Below are 21,239 nucleotides of genomic sequence, written 5' to 3'. Positions count from 1 at the left end.
TTAGCATTTATATTATTCATAACACTCACGCTCCTGGTGTTGTATATTGTATTATAAATTGTATTGTAGTGTACATTGTGTAATGTATAGATTGTATTTGTGTATTGTAGTTCTTATATTTTGTACTGTATTGAGTAAAAACAGGACAATTACAGTTACTACATTTCAACATATAACTTGTAAGCCTAATTCTGAGGAGAGTAGGCAACAGAAATATATGGTCAGTCTGTCCTTTCATTGTCCCATACCAAAATGCTTATACAAGTTCACTCATATTTCAAGTTCACTCAGCAATCACTGACTGACCCAAGGGTGGAACTACATCACTGGTGGGGGACAACATGTTTACTATTTGCTTGTTTCACTTCTTCTAATGTGTGTCCTCATGGTGATTTTCAAAATAATTGCGTCATTAATGGGATATAATGGATATAAAACGGTTTTGTTTTTGATTACAGACCAATAGCAGGCGGAGCTGCGGCTCTGTGTCGACCCCCGGCCTCACAAAAAATGTCAACATCTGTACTCCATCTGTTTTACAGTCTCTGCACTGAGAGAGTGAGGAGAAAGACAGAGGCTGAATCTAAAATGCCTCTATTGTCACTGTAAAACCATGACACTCCCACAGCAATCAGCAAATAGTGGATCTTCTGTAGGCTCCATGTAGAAATAAAGTCCAGATGTCTGACCTCTGGGCGACAGAGCTGAACTCATCTGTCCCACAGGAAGTGAGCTGAGCTTCACTCTGAACCGTCAAACAAGTTCAAACTGAAATCCCAAGTTGCTGTGTGCATTGTGTGATTATGTAATCTGCTGTGATTTTTATAAAGATTATTTTCACACAATGCTACCAACTGAAGAAACCTTGTTATGCTGATCTGCATCTCACTGGTTCTATTCATTTTAGAATATATTCTGAGCTATTTCAGTTGTGTTTTTTTTTTGTTTTTTTGGTATTTTATGTTTTTCATGGTGTTAAGTTTACTCTATTTGGGTTTACTCCTGTCATTCAAAGGCTGTATTGTTCAGCAGTTGTTGAGTGCTTCAGTAGTTTCAGTAAACCAACTTTTGAAAAGGGTTTTGGTTCTTATGATACTGCATATTCATTCTGATGACCACTGCATCTGTGCTTGTAGCCTTGTAACAAGGAAATAAGAGACGTTAACTCAAATGTTCATCAACTTACAATCCAAATACTAATGAATGAAAATAACTGCAGTATGTTTTTCTCCATATTGTGCAGCTTTACTCCAAAAACAATGAAAAGGTTTCAGTAAAAAGAGACGAATAGTCAGAAAAAGAAACATGTCATATCAGTTATATAACTGAGTTATATAATTAAGGTAATTAATGAGTTGAGGCAATTAATTAAAAGTTTAATTAAAAGTTAATTCAACGTTAAATGCAATCACTAAAAAGGGTTTAGGTGGAGTGAAGCACTGAGGCTGAACAGAGTGGAGGAAGCGGTGGAGGAGAACGGAAGAGAAACAGAAAGAGAGATGAGAGAAGTGAGGATAAAAGAAGACATTTAGCCTCCGGTGTGAGTCAGTGCTAACCGGTGCTGTGATTGGACGGCGGGCTGGAGGCCGTCCTGCAACTGAAACACTCCAAACCCCCCAAACAGTCAGTGAGTCCATCAGCAGTCATGTCTGGGGTTTGAAAGTATCTCATCGAGCGTGAATCCAGGATTGAATCTGCTTATCAAATTGTAATCCTTTCAAATCCTTCATCGTAACTTTCTTACATCATTTGTTGGGAAAAAAGGGACAAAGAAAATGTCAAAAGCACGACACTCCATAACTTTTACATGATGCTGGGTTGATAAATGCTTATTCATCGCTCTTTAGATATTGCATCACACTGTATTCTTAAAGGATAAGGCCGGTGTTTTTTAATGCATTTCTTACTGTCAACAAATCCTATGAAAATAACAAAATCAACAAAGCGTTTGCTCTCCTCCCGTTACTTTCTGACTTCCTACGTACCGTTTTCAGCCTTCAACCCGGAAGTCATTGGCTCCAACTGTAAGCTAAAAACCTTTAAATTCAGCTCACAAAGACATAGTTTACATTTTAAAAATCGCTAACTGTTACCATGAAAAGTCAGGCTGTTTTATTTATTACCAAATCAAATTCAAATGGGAACAAATTCTTCATTATTCTAACCCCGGGGTGCTACAGAACTACTTTCCTGAGATGGCAAAGTGTTTCCAGCCGGCTTATTAAGTTGTTTGAGGAAAAAGTGGTCCGGCCCGGTGCATGGTGATGATGAAATATGATGCAGAGCAGCAGCATGGCTCTGTGACGGGTTTTTAATCGTTTTTTTAATACAATGGAGTTCTATGGCTGCTGGGACATGGCTGCACTGGGACCAGGATACATGGACCAGACTTGTTAGCAAAACAAAATCATTGCTGATTTTGTTATTTTCATAGGATTTGTTGACGGTAAGAAATGCATTAAAAAACACCAGCCTTATCCTTTAAGTGTCGATCCGCCATGCTGACAAACACCGGGGAAGTGGGGACTGGGGGACACAAGCGTATGACATCATCAGGGGTGACGGGGGATCCGACAAGAGGATTCACTGGACTTGGGGATTTTGGGGATATTTCGCCCATTTGGAACCGGTTTCAAAACGGAACCGGGTAACAGAACCCAACTCTAAATTTATTCTGTAGCCTTGCCCTCCATGCTTGTGGATTTGTCATAGATTATTTTGTATACTTGTATAGCTGCCTATTGTAATATGTATTCATGGAGTAAGTCCTGTATGTGAATTGTATCTGACATTCTTCTATAAGCCAACCTATTTATTCTTAGTAGATAGTATAACAATGTTTGATCTATTCTTAATCTATGATTATCTGTATATATATTTTTTTGTATAGGTTGTGTGTATTTCCTTGTAGGTCTCTTAGCCACAATATGGCTAATGGGCTGATTGACTGATTGATTTTACCCATCAGCCTCATTCCTATTGGCTACCACTAATAGGCTGGTTGCCTATTTAGAGCCAACATGAAAAACATGGAAGTAGTGCTGATGATGGTCTGAGGACTGAAACGTTCACCTTTTTTCTCACTTAGTCACTTTTTTTCACTATGTAAATAAATCATCTATTTTTGCATCCAATGAGCCTCAATAGTTTTTGTCAGTGTGTGGACTTTTTCTGATTACATTGGACAGTTATGCTGGACTCTCACACCTGGCCCACTCCTTGGTAAGCCTTGAGTCAAGAGCGCAAACTTTTTGATAATATTGATATCAGTTCAAAACAGTTTCCAAATCTGTTTTAATATGTTTTTTTTGTTTTTTTTTACTGGGCCATAACAACATATTATGAATACTGTGTTCTTGTTTGAGTTGAAGGTTGAATGTCGTGGCTCTGTGTGTTTCTGACTGTGTTGTTCTGTCAGACGCTGTGAGGACGGGCGTCACCTGGGTGAGGTCGGCGGAGAAGGGGGCGGGGTCCCAGGCCACCAGAACACCTGAGCTGTACAGAGAGCTGGACAGGAAACGATGGTCATCAGACGCCATCACCTACGAGACAAGATGATCCATAATGCTTATTAATGATTAGTAATACTATCACTACTACTGCAACACATTTCATTATCCTTTATTTAATCAGGTGATATCATTGAGATTGAGGTCTTGTTTTTATGTCTTGTCTTATGTCAAGACCTCAAAAGAAAACAACAAAAAATTTAAAAAAAATTTAAAAAGATCACAAAGATGATGAAGAAAATACACTGTATAATTCTGTCAGTCAACAACAGACAGGAACATAGATTATAAATAAGTAAGTAATCGCAAACTTTGTAGAAAAAGTGAGATATCATTGATTTAAAATCACTGAGGGGGACGGGATTCATAAAGTGTATAACAGTACTACTAAAAACACCAATAAAAAATAAATTAGTCACCAAAATAGTCTTTCAAAGAGCTGACAGAACCTCACTGGCAGAAACTCTTCAGGTGAGATAAAACTCAAACCCTAAAGCATGGGAACGTTTTTGAAAGATCAAAAAATTGCATCAAAATGGTCAAAATGACCCCAAACAACACGGCTGTATACACAATGTGGACAGGAGCTTGAAAACATGTAATCATATTCAATTGTATGATTACCAGTTTTCCCCTTGAAAGTAGGGAAAGTTATGAAATATCAAGCTGGAAAAATAATAGAGACTTTAAATGTCGAATGGGGTCAAATTGACCCTAAACATAATAGGAGGGTTAATCCAACCAACTACAGGAAACCAGCCCAAAACCCAAAGGTTTATGGGTACTACTTGGTAAAGGCAGAACTGGGTGCAGCCAGGTACCAATATAATCTAATCCACCACACAGGGAGCTGACTCACTGCCCATCAGACCAAATAACATCTTAACACAACAGCTTTCTGACCTTTGTTGCAACGATTCTTAAATAAACCCAGACTGAACACAATCAGTGTTTCCACTTGCCTGGGTCCAGACCTTTGACTCCGCCCACTCCACCCAGTTGACTGATTCTGGTCTGGCATCGTGACATGAAACAGCGGTTTCTGTCGGTTGAAAAATGATCGGTCCAATGAGCGCCGGGGGGGGACTAACGATTAGCCAATCAGAGCCAGGGGCGGGACTAACGCTGTCGTCAAGCTGTTGTCAAGCTGTGCTCCGGAACCAAGGAGGAGTAATAACAACAATGGAGACGCTATAGACAAGATAGACGCTGCTATCCAGGCTGCTGTTCTGAATCCATTAAAAGTACCAATTACTTTGAAATCCGAAATACTTTGTTTTCACTTCGCTCCGTGTTGTCAAAGATGCTCTATACTTTCTGAACCGTCTCTGGTGTTGTCATGGCGACGCATCAGTGTCGACTTAAAATGACGTTAGATTCAGGCGGATAGGTCGGTCTCTAGCGATTGGTTAGGGAAAATCGAATCCCCCTCCCCCACGGAAATCGGTTAGTGGAGGCAATGTCAGACTGAAGATGGAAACGGAGTGGAACGAGTCGACTATTCTGTCTGATATCAAGCAAAGTTTCCACTTGAGTCCTGGCAGAGTGACACAGCCTGTAGACCATGGGACAATAAAACAGTTTTAATGGTGGACCAGGTTGGCCCATGCTGCTGACTCAAAGAAAACACTAATGCGGATTCTCCCTGAACGGGCTCGGGGTGGAAAACCCGTTTAAAACGTCACAGTCTGTTCTTCTGTTCTCACGGCCTGGGACAGTCAGATCGTTAACAACTTTCTTTGGCTAAATGCACCCAGATTAAAAAATATAATCTCTGCTCCATTAAAGTGCATTCAAGTGCAGCATTAGCACATGGAGGAGATTAATTCTGTTATATCCTCAAAACCACTCTTCACTCTGAAACCACAAAACACGTTAAAATTATGAGTTAGACACTCTGGTTTATCATTCTCAAAGTCTTTATGGATCCTTTAAAAAGCCGGTGAATCATGGAGAATCATGGTGGCAAAATCCAATGCAGAAATAACCTTTGAAAACAGCTTTGCTTGATATGAAGGAAAGTTGAATACAGCACAACATTTTTTTTTTACATAATCAGATTACTTTGGAGCTTGAATGCTTTAGCTTTGACCATGAATAAATACACAAGAAGAGTGCTTTAAAAGTCACGACAAACCTCTGAGTTTGAAAATGATCTGAAGCGCCCCGACCCTTGTGCCACATTTGGCTAAAAGCTTTTCCTGCCAGAGGTCGGCGTGAAGACTCGCTCTCACTGTGAAACTTTTTCATCTGAGAACGCCTACAAAAACCTCTAAAACACCCGAGTCAGAGCCGCCGCCCACAGCTCTCTCCCTGCTGCAGCGTGTGCTCACACACCTGTACAGCTGTCTGCAAAACAGCTGACATTTTAGAAAAAAAACGCTGTAGAATACGCTTACGGAAAGAAGATAAGCCGAAGGGGGGACTGATGCAGTTAGAACAGCTATGAAATGCAGATGAGAGTTTCAAACGAACGGTAAAAGTTAGATAATTGTTTGGTAACACGTCCCTCGATGCCTGAAGAACGGCCTCAAGGGTAATATGTGTTGTAATTATTTATAAAATGGCTGCCACTGCCTGAAAAGGTTTCTCCAAATTAGTGTGGAGGCATAAGAAAAGGAAGAGGAGAAGGCAAGACGATTACCAACTCGTCACCATAAGGTTTAGCATAGCAACCGGCTAGCCGTGCATTATGGGAACTATCAGTGTGGTTGGAACGTGACTTTGACCAATCAAAACAATATGTTTGTATTTATATAAATGGCTCTTCATGCATACGCCGTATAGTGGATACATTTATCGAAAAAGTCTTAGAGCAGTGGTTCTCAACATGGGGTCCGGGGACCACCAGGGGTCCTTGACGGGGTTCCAGGGAGTCCCCAGCAAATTGATGAATTGTTAAACTTCAGCATTATTTCATTTACAAGAAGTGAACACAGTTAGAGAATGTATAAGAATGACTGTTTTGATCATAGTGTCTCTGTTATCTCTCTCCCTACAATACAGACAGTCATGGAATTCTGGACAAAATCATATTTAACAATACAAATATTATCAGATTTGGGTTTGAGAGACAAAATCTCATCAAATGGGGGTCCGTGGCTCTAATGTGGACTAAATTAGGGTCCTCTAGTACAGTGGTTCTCAAAGTGGGGTCCGCGGAGCCCTGGGGGTCCGTGACACATGGCCAGGGGGTCCGCAAAATAACTGATAAAACTGATAAATAATTGCTAAAATTGTGCTGCGTCATTAAAAAAAGTCCATATCTGCATGCGGGGAGGACTTGTGCCAAGCCCTGCAATAAAACAAGCGTACCTTTGAGCCAATTACTCCCACCTGTTCGTTTCCAACCAATAGGGATTCTGATATGTTGTGACACTTCACGTCGATCTTACTGCTGTCAATCAATCACACGTGGGTTAGGACACCGCGTGCCACACTGCTGTTCAGCTAGGAACGCAGCTCGCTTCACTAGCCACGGAAAAGTATTTGAGTCACAGCCTGTCAGGCAACACTGAGGCCAGATTGGCTAAAATAAGAAAATATGATGACAGCTATATCGAGTTTGGCTTTACTGAGAGCGGAGTCGTCATTCTCCACTAAACACAGGGAACGTCTGCATGTGGAGAAGGATCTTAGAGTCTGCCATCCATCACTCCAGGAACTGAGAAACTGTAGTGAGAGACAGACTGGCCCACACATCTCATTCGTTTACAAGGTCAGCTACTGTGATTGTAAACAGCAAGAAAAAAAGGCCAAAATGTGAAGCAAAACAAAGGTTCTGTGGTAGATGTTTTGAAGACAGGGTTCCTACGCAGGTCTGGAAAGTCTGGAAAAGTATTAAAAATGAATTTGATCATTTCCAGGTCTTGAATAGTTTGGGAATTTGAAAAAAAATGTTGTGGTTCAGGTCCGATACACACATAATTCTAGCTTTTATGTTGTTGTAGAGCCACTTTGAGTCCACAGTTTTTGTTGATGTGCAGAATAATGTTCAGATAGAGGGACGCTCTTATTACCCAGCCGCTGTCAGCATGCATTATATCAAATACCCACCAAAATCAAATCCGGTCAAGAACATAGGGTCTGGGAAAAATATGGAATTTTAAAATGGAAACCGTGTAGGAACCCTGCCAATCATCTCACATATTCTGATATTTGTGGCTGTGAAGAACAATCTTCATCTATACAGTGATATGACCTAGTTAGCAGGGGCAAGATGTCTATCTGCGGAAATCATATTGAACACCAGACAAAATCTTCAAAACAAATCAAGGTCTGGAAAAAGGTTGGAATTTTTTAATTGAAAATGTGTAGGAAGAAAATGTGTTTTCTGTAACACAAAGTTTGAGAACCCCTGATCTAGTGCTGCCTCGCTGCAGCTGAATGTGTCAGGCGAGGTGTTTCCTACCTGGGAGTTGATGAGGCGGATGCTGGTCTTGGAGCCCACGTCCTTCTCATAGCCGCCTGTGGGCGCAGCGTTGAACCGCAGCACGGCGTCATGGGAGTCTGCCGGTCAGGAAGAGAGGAAGAGAAACGACTGAGACACGTGCTTCCATGTCCGTAAACAACCTGCTGACCAACATGCTCAGTGTTAGAGCGGCGTATCGTCAGGATTTTACTGATTCCGGTGGCATTTTCGAATCTTCTTATCGATCCGATTCTTTATCGATTCCCTTATCGATTCCTACTGTGTAAACTGTCAGAGGTAAAACACTACACAGCTTTAATGGCTTTACCTTTTGTTTTATTACTCAAAAAGACATCGCTGTGGAGTTACTTTTGTCTCAGAATTACGTTTCAAAACAGCTAAGGCACATTTGGCATAAAGCTTTACTTTAGAGAACAAAATACAAGAACAACTGAAAAAAAGTAACTTGATTCTTAATTACAACTTTATTGGGTCGTTCAAGTGCACTCTAGTTGTAATTTCAATATATTTCCAACAGCATTTGAAGGCAACATCTGCTTGCTACTGTAGTGACACGGAGCAGAACAAGAGTGGAACATCTAGAACATGTTGAGGTGAATATTATGTGCAACTGTTTGGCTTCAGAACACTTGGGTTCTGCTGTTTGGAGGTTTTTTGGTAATTTATGGTAATTGTTTTGGAACTCTAAAGAAACTGTCTCCAGCAACTTCTGTTGTTTACAACTCGCTTTCAAAATGAAAACAAACAATAAACTGCAGAACTTGGAAATATTCGCATTACTTTGAACTGATCGAAGAAAAGGATATGAAAGTTATTGTTAACTGTCAGTTTTGCTTTCACTGTCAAACCTAAGTTATGAACTGAAAGCTTGTGAGCGCAGTCTGCCGTTTATTTAGAGACCGGACCAGATCAGTTAACACTTCCATGATCTGAGTTGTAACTGTCTCAGAGACATGTTTCATTGAGATGTTTATTTTATATGTTTCTGTCATAAATTCATGATTATTTGAGTTCATACAGTCATTAAAAAATGATTAAAAATGTAATATAAATAAGATGTTAAAAGGGTAACATTGATAAAAAATTTGTCTAAAATATACCACTTTAAAATAATGTTTGGTTAAAAATTGAGTGCGCTTTATGTAAGGTTTATTTTAATGTAGAGTGTAATGGGTCACATGACCAGAGTTTAGTTAAGGGCATAACCGTGGCATTATGGGTCAGAACCAACATGGCGGCAGAGGAAAGACAAACGGCCCCAAAATAACCCGATTCTGCACGAGGTCCACGAGGCGCACACGGTAATTGTCTTTCATTTGTTTTATATTTGTGTATAATGTTTGTTGATGTGCCTTTACATAGACAATGTGATACGTTTTCAATCATTTGATTTGATTTCAGCACATTTCTGTTGTGCTAACGTGTCTGGCCTGTATATCAACGGACACTAGCTTGAGAGACTTTAAAATGACTGAGAGATGGATATTTTGAACCTTTTATGTCTTTTATTTTCTTGTAGTTTTCACGGTGTCTGCTGACGAAAGAGAGAGAGAGATAAAATAAATCTTCAGAAGACATCTGTATGATGCGTGGCCATTATTTCATTGGACCAGTGTAGCTACACGAGTATTTACTGTGGAACCAGGTGACTGAAAGCTGCCTTGATGTTTTCTTTAGACAGCAGTAGATTGTTACTTAAGGCTCTGTCCCAAACCTGATGACTAGTGATGATTTCTGTGCAATAATAGTGATGACATCAGCAGAAGACGTACAGTATTTTAAAGGCATGATTTTAAGTGGGTGACATGAAAGTACTTTAACAAGTTATTTTAATAAAGTCTAACTGTTTAGGGCAAGTAACAAAGTAAAGTAACTAGTTAGTTTCAAGTAACTTTCCTGAACACTGGTAGCAAGAGCCGACCCTTTGCCTGCTGAATATCTCACCGATCTCTTTGCCGAGTCCGGAGTAGCGGAGCGATCCGGCCGACGACACGACGGCGCAGCTCTTGTACGGCCCGAGGTCGGAGGTCAGCGGCTTGGGTGGCAGCTGGGCGGCCCAGGGCAGCGAGGAGAAGGGCTGGAGGTCAGGGGTCAAAGTGGAGACCTCCACCTTGTCCTTCAGTTGGCAGAGAAGCTGCGGACCGCTCAGCTTCGGCCTGCTGGACACACCGCCGGGGCCGGAGAACTCCACGCCATACTTGTTCATCGCCTGGGGGGAGCGGAGGATGATGAGCACAGAGAGAGGGAGGAAGGGGAACAGAGAGAAAAGAGAGAAAAAAGAAAGGAAATTATATGATTTCCTGTTCTTCCCCACCCTAATTTAAAGATAAAGATATTACACACCACCAGGACAGGAGAATGTCACCCTGTACTTACTCAGCACCCGAGGGGGAAACAATAGATGATGGAGAACAGTGAGAGGAAGAAAGAAGACAGGGAGGATATGACTGGACCAGAAAACTCAATCCTGTAATTATTTGTAAAAAAAAAAAAACATAGGATGAAGAGCAGATTCAGAAAGACAAGAAAGGGAAGAGAGGAATGTGAGGAATAAGACTTAGATCTGTGGGAAGAAAAGAGATAAAGACAAGTAAAGAGAAGTAAAGAGAAGTAAAGAGAAATGAAGGACAGGATAGGACAGGACAGCACAGGGCAGCACGGGACAACACAGGACAGGACAGGACAACACAGGACAGGACAGGACAGCACAGGACAGGACAGGACAGGACAACACAGGACAGGACAGGACAACACAGGACAGGACAGGACAGCACAGGACAGGACAGGACAGGACAACACAACACAGGACAGGACAGGACAACACAGGACAGGACAGGACAGCACAGGACAGCACAGGACAGGACAACACAGGACAGGACAGGACAGCACAGGACAGGACAGCACAGGACAGGACAGGACAGGACAGGACAGGACAGGACAGGACAGGACAGCACAGGACAGGACAGGACAGGACAGGACAGGACAGCACAGGACAACACAGGACAGCACAGGACAGGACAGGACAGGACAGGACAGCACAGGACAACACAGGACAGGACGGGACAGCACAGGACAGGACAGCACAGGACAACACAGGACAGGACAGCACAGCATAGGACAGGACAGGACAGAACAGGACAGCACAGGACAGGACAGGACAGGACAGGACAGGACAGAACAGGACAGCACAGGACAGGACAGGACAGCACAGGACAGGACAGGACAGGACAGGACAGGACTTGTAGGTTACGTTTCAAAACAGTAAAAAGAGGAAATGTGCTGATAGACAGCAGTTCACAGAGGATAACAATTATAATGTTTTAATATTTTCTAAATATATATATATATTTCTAAATATGATCATATTATAAATGAATGAATAAGATAAGATTGTAACTGTTCCTCCATTCCCCCCCATCTCCAAAGGCCAAATGAATAATACAATACAACAATAACATGCACTTTTATCCTAACTGCATACGTTTCCAGCATGGCGGCCTCAGTGGGAATTGAACCCCTGACCCCGACAGTGTCAGTGCCTCGCTCCGCCCCACCCTGCTCCCTCACCTGATAGTTCTGCACCACCTTCCTCAGCCTGCTTCCCAGCATGCTGCTGGACATCTCGTCGTCCCACACCTCTCCCAGACTCCCGTGGGGCCCGAAGAACGCCGCGTCTCCGCCGCTCAGCTCCCCCCGGCGCCGGCCCCCGAACAGGGTCTCCAACGCGCGCGTGAAGGGGCGCGGCAGCAGCCAGGCGAAAAACCCCGAGGACTCCCGCTCCCTCGACTTCCGCTTGGAGCGCGAGTCCCGGGCTTCCTGGGTGCGGTTGGGAGAGGACAGGACGGGGATCGGACGGTGAGGGTTGCCGGGGACGACGCCTGGAAGCTTCTGAGGGTCGATGTACATGGGCTTGGCCCCGCCTCTCAGCACCTGTGGGAGACGGAGGGAAGACGAGGTCAGCAGGTGTGAGGCTCATACACTGCTGACTGTAAGAGTTCTGTGTGTGTGTGTGTGTGTGTGTGTGTGTGTGTGTGTGTGTGTGTGTGTGTGTGTGTGTGTGTGTGTGTGTGTATTTGCATGAGTGCATAATATCTATAGGGCCTGTAGGTGGTTGGCACAATGTGTATGGTACACACACACACACACACACACACATATGAACTCATCATGTTCACATACAGATATAGAGCTACAGGCCTAGAGATACTATTTGCGCACACAGACACACACACACACACATGCACACACATATTACAATATATTCACATTTACTAATCACAGCATATATTGAATATATTCTAATTCACTAAACTGTATGCAAATCTATATACTGTATGTATAATCCATATTCCCTGCATTTTCCCAGCTATACATTCTACTTTGTTTGTATGTTTATAAAACCCCACACTTGCTTATATTATATATTACTGCTGATTTTTACTGCTTTAATTGTTTATTTTGTATTCTATTTGTGTGCTTATTCCATTTTCCCTGCTTCCTGCTACAACAATTTTCTCTCACCATACTAATATACTGATACTATTACAATATTTACAATTTCGAGTCAACTTGGAGTTGGAGTCAAAGTGTGAGTAAGTGCGTTATAGTAGATTTTACAGGAGAGCCAAAACAAATTTTGATCAAAGTTGGATCAGCTGCCGTTACCACATACTGAGCACAATATTTTAACTTTTTGTGTTATCAGATTGAGCATCACTATAAAAACAATACTGCTACAGTTTAAGTTGAATTATATTTGTTAACTTTTTTAAAAATGGCAAAAGAGTGAAATACGCCTTTTTGGCACAAACATTGTCCCAACACAGCCATGCAGAATATGGACGTATGGAAGTAAACAACTGTAAAGCACATTCATTTTAATACAAATCTAGCAATTACACTTCAATCAACACTGAAATATAAAACAAGATCACAATGAATATCTTTATCTTGAAGTAATGCTCAGCAACTTTCACCAAGGCCTTTAAAATTGTAGCTACATGGAACATATAAAATTGATTGATACATTTTTTTCTGTTAAAAACTTGTAATAAACATTTTTAATAAACCTCTATAGACATAAGAAACTACTTTTGATTCTAAACTACTACTTTCTTTTGCTGGTATAATACATTTGTGTATGTGTCCCAGGACACATCAATAAGTGATGTGTACAAATACATTCACAGACCTGTAAAACTATCAGAGCTCATCTTGACCAGTTCACACTCCTAACATTATAAAATAACATTTTGAATCTATAGGCCTTAGTATTTCATGGGAATATTAACATATTTGCATTCATCTAATATTGACCTAGAATATTAATTAGGATATGAATAGGATACTAAAAATGATGTGATCATGCTGCCATGCTAGCATTACTCATGTCAGCATGCATTTTGAGTTGACCTAAATGCTGTTAGAGTCCTCTACCCACAATGCTGTTCAGTGTCAAAAGTGTTTTTGCTTGGTGTCAAAAGGGCGTAAGTGCAGTTACGCCCTTTTGGCAGCAAACAAAACCCTACTTTTACTGTTACGGCTTTCAGTTTTTGTTTAATTAAAACTTATGGGTCATGATTTCAGTTGTGTTCTTTTGGCACTGAAAAGATCTCACTGAGACCTTTCAATTGATATATAATACTCATATTCACCTAAAATCGCACTTACACCCCTTTGGCTCCAAGCCCTCGATATATTCTAATATATAATATTACTACAAGATCAAATACTAGGATGATGGCACACTGCAAGCAGCTGCTCATGGCATCAGATCACAGTACAGACCTTGATGACGGAGTGGGCTCGGGGCTGGGCCCGGGTCCGCGCCCGGACGCCGAAGATGGCGTCGGTCACCGGCACGCTGTTTTCGGCACAGAGGGCGTAGAGCAGAGCCATGGAGATGCAGAAGAAGGCCATGCAGAGCGCCCCGCGGCGAGCCCGGCGCCGCAGACGCCACAGCAGGCTGACTCTGTCCATCGCCGCCCCGGGGATCTGGAGGACAGACACACAGGCTTCCATCAGCTGCTCTCTGAAGGCTTTGAACAAGTTATTAGCACTGGGTCTGTTGTTATTGTTCTTTAGTTTGAGCTGATGTCGGCCATTCTTCACGCTTTCATCCACAGATCAAAACTAAGCAACGCACTTGGTGATATTCTAATGCGGTGTCATGAATTCAACTTTGTGAATGTTGTCATTAAATGTCATTCGGTTGATAATGTCACTTTCAATACACTGTTCTAGATGTCTCTGCAGGGCCGGACCTAGCACATTTGGTGCCCTAGGCAAGCTTCCCCTGGCGCCCCCCCCCTACTACAAAAAAAAAAATAAGAATCTGTAAACCAGTTGTATGTTGACCAAACTACGTCTTATTACAAAGTATTTTAACAATAAAGTCGTACAAATATAAACTTTGTAAAAATAAGAGCAAGTTGTGATTAAAAGATCCAAGATAATTTTCTCGTCAGTCTACAGTAACATGCTTGGTATCGCTGGAAACTAGAAATTCCGAGGTTTCCAATGACCCTAAACGCACCACGATTGGAACGACACAACGTCCGCTATTTCCGGGGAAAGGTAGCAGTCAAACTTCACATTTTACAGTCACACTGACATAAATCTACGTTCTTGCCAAAATATTTCACCAAGGCTTAGGTTATTTTTGCCAAAAACAGCAGATTTTAGTTACTCATGTTTCCACCGTAAGTTTGGACCAACCAGTGATCGTCAGGAGGGATTCACCAGCCATTTTAGTCCAGACAGACTGGAGCTCTATGGTGGAGCTCTTGCTCTTCGTTGCCATCGGCTGTATCTAAGTACTGACACCAATGAGTCTTATACCATTCATGTTCTGACTGTGATGATCACTCACTGATGAACCTTTTTTTTTTTTTTCTGGGCACAATTTTGGCGCCCCCCCCTCGGGATGTCGCCCCTGTGTCTCTGTCATGACAACTTGACATTAACCAAAGGGACATAATCTGTCAGCCTTATTCACCCCCCTTCAAATAAAATGTTACCAAAAAAACGTTGGATTGAAACCCGAGGAGAGGAGGAGAGAGAGAGAGAGAGAGAGAGAGAGAGAGAGATATGAGCAAAGGAGAGTAAAGAGGAAAATAAAGAGAGGAGAGGAGAGGAGAGGAGAGGAGATGAAAGGGGAAGGTGAAAGAGAACAGAAGCGACAAGAAGATAGGGAAAGAGGAAAAAGAGAGGAGAGAAGCGAGGAGAGGAGATAAAAAAAAACGAGTGGCGGAGAGAAGAGACAGAAGGAGGGGAGAAAGGGGAAGAGAAGTGCAAAGCAGAGAGGAAAAGAGATGAGAAGATCACAGAGGGAGAGAGAAGAGAGGAGAGGGAAGGAGACGGATGGGAGGAAGAAGAGTTCAGGTCATCAGTTCATCCTCTGCTGTTACGCAATGGATCAGCACGCAGGCTCGCTCACAACCAATCTGTGGACTAAACCCCCAAAACACGGGGATTACCTCATCAAGACACAAGATGAGATGAAAAACCACTCAGGCAGTTTGAACTCTGCAAAACACAAACATCGAATCCCACTGAGACGGGAAGAAAAGACGAAGGAATGAATGAATGAATGAATGAAAGAAAGAAGAAGAAGAAAGAGGGAAACATGCTTCGACTGCCCCCGGGGGCCAAATGACGCATGGAGCGAGGGAGAAGGAGAAGGAGAAGGAGAAGGGAGGAGGAGGAGGGCGGTCTTTCTGAGGGAAGAAAAAAAAAAAAGAAAGAAAGAAAGAAAGAAAGAAAGAAAGAAAGAAAGAATGCGATCGCTGATGGAGGGAGAGTGGAGGATGATTTGATTCAGACCGAGCTGTTAGAGGAGGAACGAGAGAGAGAGAGAGAGAGGGAGAGAGAGGGAGAGAGAGAGAGAGAGAGAGAGAGAGCGGTGGGGGGAAGGGATTAGAAGAGAGACCCGCGCTGTCTGAGCAGAGAGACCAAGGAGGCATCAGCGGTTGCCTTTTATCCCACAATCCTTTGCGTTCATGCAGAAGTGGAAGTGAATGAGGCTGAGAGAGAAAATCAAAGTGTAAATGCAGCCTTTTCTCTTCGAGGGTAATGATAATAATAATAATAATAATAATAATAATGATAATAATAACCTCCATTTATATAGAAATTATCTAAAAGCAGAGATTGCAAAGCGCTTTACAGGAAGACATAAAAACATGGATAGTTGGATAATAAGGAGATAAAACTAAGAAGAAAGAAGAAACATGACGAGAAGAATAAATCAATCAATCAGATAAAACAAAACATGAGCAACAACACAATATTAAAAGTGGGCAAGATCCAAAAATCAATTAGATAAAGCAGCAGTCAGAACAGGCCAGTGCATGGGAGGTCTGATATACATTATGATCCGGTCAAAACCAGCAGTTCACGGACGAAAAGTTTCCCATGAGAAACTAGGCTGATCTGAGACCTGCTGGCTTTGACCGGATCTTAATGGATATTTACAGACTCACCTGCATTCACCTGTTCTGACCTTTAGAGCCACTTTGACACTTGATCTCGCAGGGATTCCCAGATCAGAATAATAATAATAATAATAACCTTTATTTGTATAGCACCTTTCATAGACAACATGCAGCTCAAAGTGCTTTACATCAATAAAAGGCAGATAAAAGACAGATAAAAAGATAAAATTAATATAAAAGAACAAGCAAAATGCATTGCATTAAAATAATCAAATCAAGTGAAATAGAAAGAGAAATAGATACAATTTTAAAAGGAAATTGTCATCACATTTAATTCATGATGTCTAATTATTTTTTGATGTGTATATATATATATATATATATATATAGTTTTTTTCTCTTCTTTTTCCCCTATTGTTTTTTATGTATTTATTTGTTTTTATTGGATTGTTGTCTACCGATTGGTTAATTGTTTTGCTCAGTTTGTGTGCGGCTTGTTGTCATTTATTTTTTTGTTGCATTTTTCAAAATTATGTTAGCTTAGCTTTTTTCTCAGTTTTTTTTTTTTTATTTCCTTTTTTGTTATTGTTTGTTTTCCTCCTTAAGTTGAGGGGGGGTCTGCTGTATAAGCCTGTGGCTTCTTGACCTCTCCGTTCACATCTTTTATTTTTTTCATTATCTAGATTTTATGCAGTTTTATATGTGTGCAAATAAAATAAAATAAAAATAAATGAATACAACAAATACTCCCCCTTTTAGATGCACATTCTGAGTGAATCCATATGTTTTTCTGTAATTTTCTTTTCCCCTGCCCCCCCTGATTCTACTCTTGATCTGATGTTTACATCAGATCTCGCTGCCTAACGGCTGAAACACATGGGACGTCTGCCGCAGAATGTGTATCCATGATCCTGTAGTTAAAACGATCTAATTAATTAATTCAGTACCAGTTAATATCGCCTACACTTCCAAACCCTGCATAACCAACTGCATTATCACTTGGCAAAACTCAAAAAACAGTGAAGCCGATCATCTATGTGGCAGCAACCACACCACAAAGACAGAGTCTGTAGCAGGTAAAACCCGCTCCGCCCGCCTGTGTGACACGTCCCGTCCGTGTCCCAAACCTCACCATCCACAGATGGATGAGAATCACACAGGGTGAAGCTCTGCCCCCCCCCCCCCCACATATAGTGTTCACCCATGTGCAGGTAAGCATTACCAGGACAAGACCAATGAAAATCCGTACTTGCCCGTGTCAGCTCTGTTGGGATCCTGAACAGAAAGAGTTAAAATGAAGGCTATTTAAAAGCTGAGCTGAAAAGAGAAGTTTTCAGTAGTGATTTGAAAATGCTTCGAAAATGGATTCACTCACACTCAGAAAAGACTGAGATCTTTCAGAATTGAAAGCATGTGTCCCTGCAGCGATGCTCAGCCAGCTGCAACAACAGGAAACAGGAAGCGTCCTTCTGTTAGTCTGTTTTCATGATCTACAGCGGCGGTTTCACCGCAGTGATGCTCAGCACTGCTTCTCCTCACTCGCTTACTCAAACCACGATGAAGAGACAGTAAATAACTGTATTAAGAGTAGTAAGTGTAATATGTCGGGATGTTCTTGGAGATAAATTACACTCATTTCTGGGTAAAAGGCTGACATTGCGAGCAAAAGTTGGCAATGATGGTGACTTGGTGGGTTTTGACTGCCTGACCTGAATTTGCCTCATGATGCCCTCAGTGGGAAAAGGAGCCACATAAACAAACTTAACTCGACAACTACTAGTATTTGTAAAAGGGATGACATTGAGTTTATTGATTTACTGCAGTTATTGCTTTCTGCTTTTTACAGAACTGATACTTTGAAGTGCCATGTGGGCTTCCTGTGCAACAGAGTTGTGAATGCAAAGCTTTTATAGCAGCATGTGTGAGGCTCGCTCATCTGAGCATCCAGCTTCACACCCAGTGTGCTGCAGGACACTCTGTCACAGTCCTGCTCCCTCACACAGTAAACACAGTAACTTTCCTCCATGCTGTGTGACAGGAGTCCAGTGATCATCTATCCAGATAAACACACACAGGGTTTAATGGTTGGTGGTTTTATTCCCTGTCTATGAGAAGGTGGAGGAAGACTGAGTCCTGGTCGTGGTTTGGCACTGTCTGGTTTCCAGAGGTGGAAAGTAACTAAGTACATTTACTCAAGTTCTGTACTTAAGTTCAGTTTTGAGGTTCTGGCACTCTGGAGTATTTCCATTCTGTGAGACTTTCTACTTTTCCTCCACTACATTTATCTGACTAATTACTGGCTACTTTGCAGAATAAGGTTTTATATGCAAAACATATGATAAGCTCATATGTATGATCTTATCGTAAGTTTGCATGCAAAACATATGATAAGATCATATGTATGATCTTATCATAAGTTTGCATGCAAAACATATGATAAGATCATAACATATGAGCAACATATGAAAGAATTAGTACTTTTACTTTTGATATTTAAGTACATTTTACTGCTAATACTTCTATACTTTTACCTAAATTGCAACAATTTGCAATTACTTTTGAATGCAGAACTTTTACTTTTAATGGAGTATTTTTCCATTATGGTATTGCTGCTTGTACTTAAGTATCAGATTTGAGTACTTTTTCCATCGCTGCTGGTTTCTGAGTCTTAAAAAGTAACTCGAGGTAATCGTAAGCTTCCTGCTAGAAAACAACATGATGTGCAGTCTGTTCCCCTCTGAGCACTGCTGCTGCGGGACGAGGAGCGTGAGGAAGAGGAAAGAGGAAGAGGGGCAGAGGAATAGATACGGTGGCCCAGAGAGCTCAACACACTGCAGCTTAAGAAGACACATGCAAAGAGACAAAACACAACCATCTTCATCAATTTGACAACACATGTGCTGCAAATACTCACAACACAACCAAACACACACAACACAACCGAATACTCACAACACAACCAAATACTCACAACACAACCGAATACTCACAACACAACCGAATACTCACAACACAACCAAACACACACAACACAACCGAATACTCACAACACAACCGAATACTCACAACACAACCGAATACTCACAACACAACCAAACACACACAACACAACCGAATACTCACAACACAACCAAACACACACAACACAACCGAATACTCACAACACAACCAAATACACACAACACAACCGAATACTCACAACACAACCGAATACTCACAACACAACCAAACACACACAACACAACCGAATACTCACAACACAACCAAACACACACAACACAACCAAATACTCACAACACAACCAAATACTCACAACACAACCAAATACACACAACACAACCGAATACTCACAACACAACCGAATACTCACAACACAACCAAATACTCACAACACAACCAAACACACACAACACAACCAAATACTCACAACACAACCAAATACACACAACACAACCAAATACTCACAACACAACCAAACACACACAACACAACCGAATACTCACAACACAACCAAACACACACAACACAACCAAATACTCACAACACAACCGAATACTCACAACACAAGCGAATACTCACAACACAACCAAATACTCACAACACAACCGAATACTCACAACACAACCGAATACTCACAACACAACCAAACACAACACAACCAAATACCGAAACGCGCTGCAAGTAGCACAGACTTCTGGATCTGTTTCCAGGGGACACAGAAAAGTGACGCACCCGGCTGGGACACGCTTGTTGTTCAAAGCTTTGTGACTTTTGAAGTTACTGAAGTCGGCTACTGGTCAGCGGTGTGGGAAAATGAGCTAAAATGTAAGATTTTTTTGGTTTATTTTAACATTCTGATCGCATGATTCAGATACTATTTGCAGCACTACTTGCAGTGTGTTGTGAGTATTCGGTTGTTTTGTGAGTATTCGGTTGTGTTGTGTGTATTCGGTTGTGTTGTGTGTATTTGGTTGTGTTGTGAGTATTCGGTTGTTTTGTGAGTATTCGGTTGTGTTGTGAGTATTCGGTTGTGCTGTGAGTATTTGGTTGTTTTGTGAGTATTCGGTTGTTTTGTGAGTATTCGGTTGTGTTGTATTCGGTTGTGCTGTGTGTATTTGGTTGTTTTGTGAGTATTTGGTTGTGTTGTGTGTATTTGCAGTTCATGTGTTGTCAAACTGATGAAGATGTTTTCTTAATTTTCTTGTGCTTTGTCTCTTTGCATGTGTTTTCTTAAGCTGCAGTGTGTTGAGCTCTCTGGGCCACCGTAAACAGAGGAAGAGGAAGAGGAAGAGGAAGAGTTTGTGCAAGTCGGAGGATTTAGAGGGTTTTAGACCGGCGTCTAATCCATGTTCCCGCTACAGAAGATAACGGCTCCTCAATCTGGACCTGATCTCCTCCAACATGTTTCTTTCTGCCCCGCCTGAGTCTGGCTTCCTGTCTGCTGTTGCTATGACGACTCTGCCGTTTCCTTCTGCCCCGCCTCTTCCGGCCGGGCCGACCGCTCACCTCTGAGCTTCCTTCCCCAGCAGAACCGGCGACTGTTCTCAAACAAATAAAAAACAATGCCACCGACATGTTTTTTTTGTTGTTTTGTTTTGTTTTGTTTTGTTTTGTTTTGTTTTTTTTCCCCTGGCAGCTTTGTTGGTTTTTAATAATACAAAGCACTAAAAGGCCTCACACTGTGTAATGTGCCGGCTTCTGATGCAAAGCTGCTTTTTCATTACAAGAATAGAGATCAGCTGGGGTCAACTGCAGGGAGTGGTTGTTGTTAGAAATGGCCGAGTCTGAGTGAGGCGTACAGGAAGTCACATCACACACACACACACACACACACACACACACACACATACACACACACACACA

General features: G+C 41.7%; 1 protein-coding gene across 2 annotated transcripts in view; it reads right to left on the bottom strand.

Annotated features, from left to right (window-relative positions):
- st6gal1 (ST6 beta-galactosamide alpha-2,6-sialyltranferase 1) overlaps nt 1-21,239 on the bottom strand; it is a 41,358-nt gene that overhangs the window by 8,677 nt on the left and 11,442 nt on the right. Inside the window, exons 1-6 of one of the 2 annotated variants that reach the window (XM_071532569.1) lie at nt 17,626-17,727; nt 13,729-13,935; nt 11,509-11,871; nt 9,886-10,150; nt 7,921-8,018; nt 3,441-3,542 (exon numbers count right to left, since the gene is read on the bottom strand). In XM_071532569.1, the coding sequence (XP_071388670.1) occupies nt 3,441-3,542; nt 7,921-8,018; nt 9,886-10,150; nt 11,509-11,871; nt 13,729-13,920 (1,020 nt within the window). In that variant the 5' untranslated portion in view covers nt 13,921-13,935; nt 17,626-17,727. Of the gene's footprint in view, nt 1-3,440; nt 3,543-7,920; nt 8,019-9,885; nt 10,151-11,508; nt 11,872-13,728; nt 13,936-17,625; nt 17,728-21,239 lie in introns of those variants that run through there. The other variant, XM_071532568.1, reaches the window with a different exon arrangement.

The sequence above is a fragment of the Centroberyx affinis genome, unplaced genomic scaffold (genome assembly GCF_046629955.1).
Source record: "Centroberyx affinis isolate AG114_WGS23_722 - 3 ecotype Tasmania unplaced genomic scaffold, CSIRO-AGI_Caff_v1 ptg002213l_1, whole genome shotgun sequence".
In the NCBI taxonomy this organism is placed as follows: Eukaryota; Metazoa; Chordata; class Actinopteri; order Beryciformes; family Berycidae; genus Centroberyx; species Centroberyx affinis.
The sequence above is the reverse complement of the archived record's forward strand: the minus strand, read 5'-3'. Positions and strand labels throughout refer to the sequence as shown.